Genomic DNA, 11,853 nt, shown 5'->3' on the forward strand with positions numbered 1-11,853 from the left:
GGGTTTTCTCTGTATCACTCCTTTGAAACTGTTTTTGTTCAGGCCATTTAGTGACTTTCTGAGTTCTGAATTCAGTGAACTATTTTCAACTGTTAACTCTTTTTGACCTCTGTAGTATTTGATACTTCTGGTCTTTCCTTTCTTTTGGAAATCTCTCCTTTGATTTCAATTAAACCATTATATTGGTCTCCTGTTACTTCTTAGACTGCATGGGCTTTTCTTCCTGTTGATGTTGCAAAAGGATTCTTTTTTCTTTCTTTTATCTTTTTATTCTTCTCACGTCAAAAACTTTTCCTATACAATATCACCCAAGCCTGTGTCTTTAATCACTGACTATATTTTGATAATTTCTAAGCCTGTATCTCCCATCTAGATCTTTTTTTCTAACTCCAAATCCATCTGTATAATCACCTTCCTGGACATATCCACCTAACAGTTAACATATCAGACATGTCAGCATCTGAATTCTGTCTTCTTTGTACCTCACTCTGCACCTTCTCTTTTTTCCTTAGCTCAGTGAATGAACTCTTTTCTTTGTTAAGCTGCTAAAGGCAGAATGTCCTTCTAAATAGCTCACCCCACATGTAAATAACCACCAAATCTTAATTATTTTGCCTCCTGCACATCTCTCATATTTGTTATTTCCTCTCTATCCTTTCTGCTGATACTCTAGCTTAAGCATTCATTGTCTCTTATTTAATACAATAACTTACTTTTCTCTCTGCTTTCAGTCTCATTATCCTTCAATCCATAATATTCCAAGTGATCTAACAGACATATCTGGTTGTGTAAACCTTCTGCTGAAACATCTTCAATAGTTATCCTTTGCCAGTAAGAAAGAAAAACAAAACAAAAATCTCCTCAATATGGCAAATAAACTTCAAAATGATCTAGCATTTAACTACCTGTGCAGACACACTGGACCCTGCCTTCTCCTACTTTGTGCTCCAGAAATCCTGAAAACTTACAGTTCTCCCAAAATTCTCGGTTCTCTCATATTGCTGTGTCTTTTACCTGGTGTTTTCCCTTCATGGCACAGGTTCCCTTTCCTCTTGCCCTGCCTCACAACCACAGCTCTATCAAGCTGAAATTTCAACTACTCTTCCTTCATATGCTGTCACCTCAGGAGTCTGTGTGTCATGTGGTATCACCTTAGAAGAGTATGTCTCACTTCCATGGCAAGTTTAGATCCTCCTTCCTCTGCATTCCCATTGCACTCTGTACAAACTTCCATTTTTAGTACATATATACATTGTGTGTCTCAGTGTGTGCAAATCAACATACAAAAGTAGAATAATGTGAACTGTAGTTATAGGTACAGTTGAAGAATAAAGAAGGGTTTGGACAGGTGAAGAAATTGATGGAGGATATTTAAAGTGGAGGAAACTCAGTGATATGCTGGAGCAAGTTTATACTGACTTATGAGAGATGATTATTAAATTTTCAAGAATCTTTCAGCCATTATTAAAAATTTAATTACATAAACTTTCAATTAAATTATGTTAAAAACAAAGGCAAAAATACTCAAAACTCATCACTTTCTAATTGTTCCACTGTATTTTACTGTTATCTGTGTTCTTGAGGTTATTTATCTATATGGTAGAAATGCTATATAATAGGGTGCTGTCGTGCATTTTTTCCCAACTTCTTACTCAATTATGTCACATTAATAGCTGGAAATCAGTTATGCTAGGAACATTTATACCATAGGAATCAGCAAACACTACCAATCTGGGTTTGATTTATTGTTTTGCTTATTATTTAGACTTAAGAAAGTGAGGGATAAAATTTAATCATGTAGATTAAACAAACGTGTGTTGTTATTGTAGCCATTACATTGTGAATAACACAAAAAATTGAGAGAATATTCTTCTAGTATTTGAAAATTACTATCTAATTCAGGAAAGAAGTTACTTAAGTCAATGATGAATGAGTGAAATCCCAACAGATGTCTTTGTTGTTTTATTAATACTTTCATCTTACTTGTTAGAGTCAACAAAAATATCAAACAACATTCACATGAGAGCTACATTCATTTGTCACTTGCAACCATAGGTTGACTACAGATAAAAGAGTGGCAAAACTTAATGAAAACATTCAATGAGAATCAATTAGATATATGGAATTTACATGTAAGCATACCATATATGTTACTGTTATTTATAAAATGTGTGCTGTATAGCCTTTACATCAGTAAAGATTATAATAAACTTATATATGTATACATATGCATACGCTTTTTGTAGAGGTAGCTATTAAACATTTATTAGCACAATACTATGTAAAACTGTACAACTAAAGGCATTTAGCCCCCCATAACAATCTTTTGAGGTAGGCAACAATCTTTTGTTGTTGCCTTATTTTGCAGAATCAAGAAGTTTGAATTACTTGTCTAAGACCACACAACTAATAGAAAGGTGGAATTTTCACTTAGGTAGTTTGGCTCTAAATCTAGACTATAAACAACGAATAACAGTGAGGATTTTTTAGCAGGAGAAGAATGAATATTATTTATTTTGTACAAATACTTTTTATAACAATACTGAAAATTAACTTTAGGGAGAAGATCTGGAGGAAGAAGGCCATTTTAGAAACTATTTTAATCCAATCTTGGAGTAGAGTTATTCTAATATGGGAATTAAGAGGAAAAATTAATTGCCTAAAAAATTTATTGAAACTTAAATTTAGTGCAACTTAATACAGTTAATAGAATTGGCTGAATACAGTATTCAACAATGCTTGACACAATGCTTTTGAAAACTATTACTCAAGAACTCTGTTTAGTAGTTGAAAGATGTGTTTGATATATCAATAGACTATGATGCTTGTGGTTTAAAAAGTACCTATAGTCTTTTATACATCCATATAATAGATTTTTCTAGATATAACTATTCTACAACTTCAAATGAGAAAGTCTCTCAAACAGTGTTCTTCAACAGAAGTCTTCATATATCTGGAAACCAAAATTTGACAGATGCACATAAAAGCAATTCTCTATTTTCAGAAGTTTTGAATGTGAACTTTGAATTGGGAAATGAAGTTCGGGATGATTTTGATGAGGAAAACTTAGAAGTTACTAGCTTTTCAACTGATACTGAGAAGACAAAAATATCAGGTAAAATCATACTTAGCATGAAATCATTTCATTAGAAATTCTTTGAATATTTTTCATTTCAGCTCCCGGAACTAAGTTTCTTTGCCTTTGTTGTGTGTGCTTGTTTAGTTAGATTTGGTTTGTTAAGACTGTAATTTTTAGCAAAACTGAAAATGTGACCCTTCTACACAGAACATTTCCCCCCTAAGGACAGAGATCAAGGTTATTCCATGATAATAATGTAGCAAATGAGCACTTTCTATTCTATGGCTCCTATCTCTTGTAAAAGTCAATTCAAATTGTTTATTCAATTTTCTCTCATGAAACAGACTATTTTGTTCTCCATTCTAAGATCACAAATGGTCTGCTAATATTTGTGAAGGACAAAAAAATCTGTTTTTAAAACTATTCATCTGCTTGCAAAGAAAATAACTTTTATTTCTAGTTGAAATATGAAATTTTCAGCTTGAAGTAAATAAATAAGTAAATAAGAAAAAAAGGATTAGTTTATCCTGTACTAGAAATTCTATTTAAATCATATACAACCCCAAAATAATTAGGCTTATTAGCTCTTTGAGTGAAAGGCAAATTTACTCCATTTCACTAAAACAGAGAATTGAAAATCTTGGCAAGTACGTGACAAGATAGCAATGGAGATACTGTCTCCCATTAGGGCTGACAGAAAGAAATCAGTCCCTCAGCCTTCTCAGTGCAGACTGGTATTCCCACAATTATAGATGCCTCTTACTATAACCCACCTCATGTTTTTAAAAGAATATTTCAAAGGGAAGCAGTGAGAAGTTGAAATGTTATTGTTTCGGGGGCCTTAGAATTACCTAGAGAACTAATACTGCTTCTGAAAAGAACAGGATTTGACCACCTTCACAGAATAGGCCAGGACAATCTCCATGATGTGGGGTCATTAGGCACAATTTTGTATATCACTGGACAACTACTGTTCCCTACCTCAAGTTTAAATGTCACTGGGTACTGTAAGTTAATAGGCAATGTGTACTGATCCTTCGAGGTAGCCTAGTCCTAAGAGGGCATAGCTTTGTCACTGGGAAAATCAGTCTCAATAAATGACATTTTCCCTCATGTATAGAGCACTTTAAATGATTACGAACAGACCATTGAAAATACTGAGTGAACTTCAACTTGATCATTTATGTGAATGAAAATGTAACTATATAAATAATGAGGGTGAGTGGAAAAGCACAAACTGTTTTTCCTCAGTCTCACACCATGATCAGCTCAGAAGACATCTGTGACCAAATGTCTGTGGGTTTTTTCCCCACACACCAAGCAAGCAATCAGTTCCACAGTGAATACCAGCTGGGTGTCTTCCAACCCAGTAGAGTTAGAAACAGGGGTCAAAGACCAAATATGTATTTTACAACAACACAGGTGGCTTGAGGACCTTTCAATATAGTTACTAATAAGCTAACCTATATGTTTTATAGTTTTACTCCCTTAGCTTTGTGCCCCTAATTTTTCTATGCAAATTAAATTAGGTGATTGAGAATTATTCATTCCTTCCTTAACCAGATCATATCTGTTGGAGAGAGCACTGTAGAACTTGTGAAAAGCTTCATTCAGCTGTTTCTTGGCATTTTGTTTCAAAATGTTATCTCTTCACATAGGATTTGGAAACACTTTGAGTTCAAGTACCAGGGCAAGTAAGCTACCCCTTCAAGAGTCAAAGAGCAAATTCCAACGAGAAATGTCAAACAGGCAAGTTTTAGAACTTTGGTTTGTAATACATACAACTTTATATCCTCTTGACACATAGTTGGAGATGGAGATCAAGGTATTAGATGTCAGAGATGCTAAAAGGTATTAGCCAGCCTAAACCCTCTTAATCTCAGAGGTGTGTTTCTCAAAGTGCTATTGTAAAACCACCTGCATCAAAATCACTTTGTGGTGCATACTAAAAATGCACATTCTTGAGCCCCACATTAGACCTACTGAATTTTTGTCTCTGGGACTGGAGCCCAGGAACCTTCACTTTTAACAAGACTTAAAAACTGAATAGGAGTTTGACAACTAGAACAGAGGTGGATAGGCATTCCAGGCATAAGAAAGCATCTGTAAAAGGATAAGGCTTGAAAAGGCATCCTGTCTCAAAGATCAGTAAAGTGTGGTATGTGTGGTCACAGCATAATCTCTGTTGCTGAGGTCTTATTGTAAGGGCTTTGAGTGCTGCGCTTAGATACCTGCCCTGTACCCAGACAGTCAGGGGTCGCAAACCCAACTACCTTCAAGATTTAGTGGGCCAAGGCCAACTGCAGAGTGTCCCATCTAAAGGAAGCAGCCACTACTCAGCTCCAAACAGTTGTTACTACGCAGGCAATGTGAGTCTAGTGTTATAAAATATTCTGATTTTTCAAGAAAAGCTAGGAATCTGAAATTTTACGTGATATCTTATTATTTTTAAATTTTGACAACTAATTAAAAAAAATGTGATGTACTCTGCGGCACCCTCCTCCAAATAATAATAATATCTGTAGGCCAGATGTGTCCTAGGGCCCTCTAGTTTTTACCTGTATGGTAGGCAGTGAGGAACCATCCAAAATATTTAAGCACAGGAAAACAATTTGATTTAAAAAATCATCCTAGCAGCAGTATGCAGAGTGAATCATAGGGAGTGGGACTGCCAGAGGCATGGTGGCCAATGAGAAAGACAGACTATAATGAGGCCTAAACTAGGGCAGAAGTGATAGGAACAGAGAGGTAGGGTTGGATTTTTAAAACATTTCAGAAATAGAGCAGATTCAATGTGGCAACTGATAGGATATGATAGTTGAGGAAGATGGAAGAATAATGGCACCTAGGTAGATGTTATTTAAGGATATAGGAAACAAGAGATTTAGAATGGAAAACATAATTTTATAAATGTTCAGTTTGAAGTATCTTTACAAAAAATGCAAAATGCATTGGGAAATATTGGACTTGATTAGAAGTCAAGGAAGAGAAATTATGGCCAAAGCCAAAATTTTCAAAACAGGAGAAATACCAACAGCTTTTTATTCAGGGTCTGATTTTCTACTTAAGGATTATTTATTTCTCTGCTTTAAAAAAATACTAAGTTTGTGGTATCCCTTGGAAGTTTTGCTGTTATTTAGCCATTACTGATCATTAGTATCAGCATCACAGACTCATCGTTTTCCTAGAATTCCAGAGCTAAGGGGGGTCTTAAGCATTGTTTAGTCTCCCTCTCACTGGATCCTTGAATCACCATTCAACATCACTGGCAAGTAGTCATGCCACCTCTACCAAGACAATTCCAGTGACCAGGAGCTCATCCACCCTTGTTCCATGTTAGGATTCTTAGATCATTGAATAGCTTTTCAAAACATTTGCTTAAAATATGTCTTTTTATCACTTTGTTTCATTGGTTAAAACTCTGAGTCACATAGAATAAACAGATATAAGCATCCAAGTAAGACAAAGTTGTAGGTGTAGAGAAGCAAAAAGTAGATAAATCATAAGGAGGAAGGTAACAAGGCACATGAACAGTTTTGTGCACCACACCTTTAAAAAACAACAAATAATTTTGGAAGAGTTTAGAAGTGACCAAAGGAAGAAGTGTGGGTTTAAAAATGGATTCTAACAAGAAGCCTCTGAGAACCTGGTGTAGAAGTTGCTGGTGGGGAAAAGGCCTGTGGGACCTGAGGATTTGGGATGGAAAGGAGATTTGCTTTTTTATTTTTTTTAAGTTAGAGTACAGTGGCATAATTATGGCTCACTGCAGCCTCAACCTCTTGGGCTGAAGATCCTCCCACCTCAGCCTCCCAAGTAGCTGGGACTACAGGTACATACACACCACTATGCCTGGCTAATTAAAAAAAATTTTTTTTTTCTGGAGACGGGGGTCTTGCTATGTTTACTAAGCTGGTCTCAAACTCCTGGACTCAAGCTGTCCTCGCACCTCAACCTCCCAAAATGCTGGGATTACAGGTGTGAGCCACTATGCTTGGACTGCTTTTTCTTTTATACACTTTTACTTTTTTATTCCTTGCCATGTATATATATTTATTAGTCAGAGACAAAATGATCCGATCCTATCAGTATATATGGTTCTTCCCTGTCCCCACCCACACTGCTCATTGCTCCTTACATGGCTGTTACATTTTAGCCTTCAGGTGTCAACTTAAATGGTTACCTCATCAGAGATGCATTGATGATCATCTTTTAAAAATGGGTTTATAGCTCCACACCATTATTTCTTATGCTATTACCCAGTTCATTTTCTTTTTATAATTATAGAATCTATAATTATGTATATATTTGCTTTTATTCATTGTCTGCTTCATGGTAACTCCCTGACTTTTTCTTTATTACTTCATACTCAGCTTCTAGTATAATATCTGGCATATGGTAGTGAAGAATAAATGTGTTTTAGTGAATGAGTTAATACAGAAGGTTCAGAGTAAATTCTTGCCTACAGTTATATCTAAGAAGATAACTGGAGATGTCTACAGTGAGACCAGAATAGAGAAAGGAGATTAAAAGTTAAGCAAGTGGAATTTAGAAAATGTTTATAGGGTTCTATGTAATAGACAATTAAGCATTAGACTCAATTTTAAAGAAAATTGTTGAATAATTATTTCTATAGTCCCTTAAAAATAGTATTTTTTCCTAATTTGGAATATATAAATTATGGTTTGGTCTAAAAGAAAGGAAATATACCAAGTTCTCCATTAGTATTTTGTGATAAATGTGATAAACTTTGATCATATTCCCCAAAAATCATTATGATCCAAATTAGAATGGTTTGTTTTTCTTGACATATTTTACAAATAATTAATTTTAATTTTTAGTTTTGTTTCATCACATAAGATGTCAGATATTTCTTTATCAAATTCTGCTATGCCCAGGTCCAGTGCATCCTCCATGACAAAATTACCTCAACAAGCCGAAAATGCAGTTCTTGTAAGAAGAAGCACTTCTTTGTTTTTCTTTTAAATTTTGCCCAAGTGCTTAAACTTTCAATGATTGTTATTTTTTATCTCAAATGTAGGGCCATTTTCAAGAAAGAAAACCACAAAATCTGTCACCAGAGATTGAGAAGCTATGCTTTACTTGCTCTGAAAAAAACCCAAATTCTTCAAATTATAAAAAAGTGGATTTTTTTAATTAGAAACAGTGAATGTAAAAAGGAAGTTGATTTCAGGTAAGAACTCTTTAAAGACACTTTAAAGATTATATCAATAAAAAACTTTTTACAAAGAAATTCAGCATTCCTTTTTCCTTGGTTCATTTTAAAGATTAGAGCCTGAATATTTTATTTATTAAAGACATTAAAATTTTCAAGCCTCAGTGAGCTAAGCTCCTTAAGATGTTTCAAATATCGTATACCTCAGTTCTTGAAAACCCATATATTTAATGCTGTTTATTCAAACATTATATTGACTTGATAAACTTACTTCTGATTTGAATACAGTATGTTAATTTTGTAAAGTGTAAAGTCATTGAGAAATCCAGATGAGATCAGCTAATTTTTCAAAACTTGATTTTAGTTAACCAGTTATTTCACAATCTACAGGTTCAATGAAAATGTCAGATTAAATCTCATTGGTTGCCCCACTGCTAGCCATTTTAGAAAAGGAAACTGTGTTGCAGTTTCTGTCTCCTTGAAGAGTCAAAAGATTTGAGACCTGTTCACAGTGTTTTGTTTTTCTTTGTTTGTTTTAAGACTAGTCAAGTGAAGCAGTGGGAGTGCAGAAGAAACAAAGAAATTTGTAACTGGTTATGATCAATTAGTTGTAAACACCACTTCCCTTGGACCAGGCTGTTCACATATTTATTAAATGACATAACTTTTCAATATGTTTAAAGAAATAACTTTACAGTTCCTACCATTTGCAGTTTATGAAGTCTAATTTTCCCCAACAGACTTCCTACAGAGTTATGCATACTGAAGTTTATTTGTTACATTAACTTCACAGAAATCTTCGTTTATTTTATTGTATTTAGTATTATTTATTGTGTATTTTAAAATAAATTGTTAAAAAATAATTATTTTTACTTTTTCTTCTTTCTCCCAGTATGTATCATCCTGATGATGAAACTGATGAAATGAAGTCTTTATTGGGAATATTTGATGGTATTTTCTAAAGCAAACAAATACTTTTTATATTAATAAGAGAAAGAATAAAGACACTTAATCACAAAGCACGCTTTTTATTTTTAAAAGGTAGTTCATATAATTGTTCAGAGTTTTTTCTCCTGAATTTGATTAGCTTTGTTCACCTTTTGCAACAAAATATTTGGACCGATTTATTTTCCCATTATATTGTAACTTCTTGAAAAGCTCTTTTACAGTGGCTTTGTTTCAGTAAGCCCTTAAGTTAAGGGCTTATTGAACTTAGAAATAAGTTGCACTTAGAAATAATTATTTGGTTATTAATTGGATTTTGACAAGAACCAATGTAAAATTTTATTTTTATGTTTTCTTAAGAAGAAAAATATTCTATGAAAGCAAAATAATGCTAACTTAATGAATCTGCTTACTATATGGATTAATCACTAATATTATTCCCATGTATTTTGTTTTACTAAAGATTTTTAAGAATCCAATGGCTGTTTGAACCTACTGTTGTCTAACTTTGAGCAACAGTAAATGAAATATTAATCAGTATAGACTGTTGTTTTCATTTAGCTTGTTTTTCAATGTCGTGAATTCTAAAACTTTATGTTGACTTTTACTGTAGTAAAAAGATTTTATATTTTTTTCCAATGAATTACATTTCAAATTCATTTATTGATAAGTATTATATCAGTACCCTAAGCAATGTTTATTATCAAAATTTTAATAGGTACCATGAGAAGTTGAAGCCCACTTAAGAATTTTTAGAAAATATTTTTTTCTTTTTTAAAAAACTTTTATTTTAGATTCAGTGTTATCTGTGCAGAAGTGTTACATAGATAAACTCATATCATTGGGATTTGTTGTACAGATTATTTCATGGCCCAGGTACTAGGCCTAGTACCCAATAGTTATTTTTCCTGATCCTCTCCCTCCTTCCACTGTCCACCCTCAGGTAGGCCCCAGTGTCTGTTGTTCCCTTCTTTGTGTCCATGAGTTCTTATCATTCAGCTCCTACTTATAAGTGAGAACATGCTGTATTTGGTTTTCTGTTCCTTTGTTAGTTTACTAAGGCTTCCAGCTCCATCCATGTTCCTGCAAAAGACATGATCTTATTCTTTATTATGGCCATATATGTAAAACGTTTTCTTTATCCAGTCTACCATTGATGGGCATTTAGGTGGATTCCATGTCTTTGTTATTGTGAATAGTGCTGTAATGACCGTACGTGTGCATGTGTCTTTATGGTAGAATGATTTTTATTCCTTTGGCTATATGCCCTATGATGAGATTGCTGAGTCAAATGGTGGTTCTGTTTTTAGCTCTTTGAGGAATCACCACACTGGTCTCCACAATACTTGAACTAATTTACACTCCCACTAACAGTGTGTGTGTTCCCTTTTCTCTGTAACCTTGAGGCATCTATTATGTTTTAACTTTTTAATAACAGCCATTCTGACTGGTGTGAGATGATATCTCATTGTAGTTTTGATTGTCATTTCTCTAATGATCAGTGATATTGAGCTTTTTTATATATATATGCTTGTTGGCCTCATATATGTCTCCTTTTGAAACATGTTTGTTCATGTCCTTTGCCCACATTTTAATGAGATGATTTTTTTTTCTTTGTAAATCTAAGTTACTTAAGATGCTGGATATTAGACCTTTGTACAGATGCATAGTTTGCAATTTTTCCCATTCTGGAGGTTATTTCTTTACTCTGTTGATAATTTATTTTGCTGTGCAGAAGTTCTTAAGTTTAATTAGATCCCATTTGTCAGTTTTTCCTTTTGTTGACATTGCTTTTGGCATCATTGTCATGAAACTTTTGCCCATTCCTATATCCCAAATGGTATTGCCTAGGTTGTGTTCCAGGGTTTTTATATTTTTGCATTTTACATTTAAGTCTTTAATCCTCTTGAATTGGTTTTTGTATATGGTGTATGAAAAGGGTCCAGTTCAGTCTTCTGCAGACAGCTTGCCAGTTATCCTAGCACCACTTATTGAATAGGAAGGGAGTCCTTTCCCCATTGTTTGTTTTTGACAACTTTGTCAAAGATCAGATGGTTGCAGGTGTGCAGCCTTATTTCTGGGCTTTGTGTTCTGTTCCATTGGTCTATGTGTCTGTTTTTATACCAATACCATGCTGTTTTGGTTATTGTTGCCCTGAGTATAGTTTGAAGTTGGGTAATGTGAGACTTCCAGCTTTGTTCTTTTTGCTTAGGATTGCCTTGGCTATTTGGGCTCTTTTTTGGTTCCATATGAATTTTAAAATAGTTTTTTCTAGTTCTGTGAAGAATGTCATTCATAGTTTGATAGGAGTAGCATTTAATGTATGAATTGCTTTGGGCAGTGTGGCCATTTTAATGATGTTCATTTTCTTATCTATGAGGATGGAATGTTTTTCCATTTGTTTGTGTCATTTCTGATTTCTGTGAGTAGTGTTTTGTAATTCTGTTTGTAGATCTCTTTCACCTACTTGGTTAGCTCTATTCCTAGGTATTTTATTCTTTTTGTAGCAATTGTGAATGGGATTGTGTTCCTGATTTGGCCCTTGGCTTGGCTGTTGTTGGTGTGTAAGAATGCTAGTTATTTGTGTAGATTGATTTTGTATCCTGAAACTTTGCTGAAGTTGTTTATCAGCTGAAGGGGCTTTTGGGCCAAGACT

The 11,853-nt window shown here is 34.0% G+C and overlaps 1 protein-coding gene across 1 annotated transcript in view; it reads left to right on the forward strand.

Annotated features, from left to right (window-relative positions):
• LOC105521848 (probable ATP-dependent DNA helicase HFM1) overlaps positions 1-9,740 on the forward strand; it is a 117,732-nt gene extending 107,992 nt beyond the window's left edge. The window contains 6 exon segments of the mRNA XM_011956191.1: positions 3,005-3,115; positions 4,738-4,828; positions 7,918-8,029; positions 8,118-8,231; positions 8,233-8,270; positions 9,145-9,740. Coding sequence (XP_011811581.1) covers positions 3,005-3,115; positions 4,738-4,828; positions 7,918-8,029; positions 8,118-8,231; positions 8,233-8,270; positions 9,145-9,214 — 536 coding nt within the window. The 3' untranslated portion in view covers positions 9,215-9,740.
• The last annotated feature ends 2,113 nt before the right edge of the window (positions 9,741-11,853 follow it).

This window comes from Colobus angolensis, unplaced genomic scaffold (assembly GCF_000951035.1).
Source record: "Colobus angolensis palliatus isolate OR3802 unplaced genomic scaffold, Cang.pa_1.0 Scaffold41, whole genome shotgun sequence".
NCBI lineage: Eukaryota > Metazoa > Chordata > Mammalia > Primates > Cercopithecidae > Colobus > Colobus angolensis.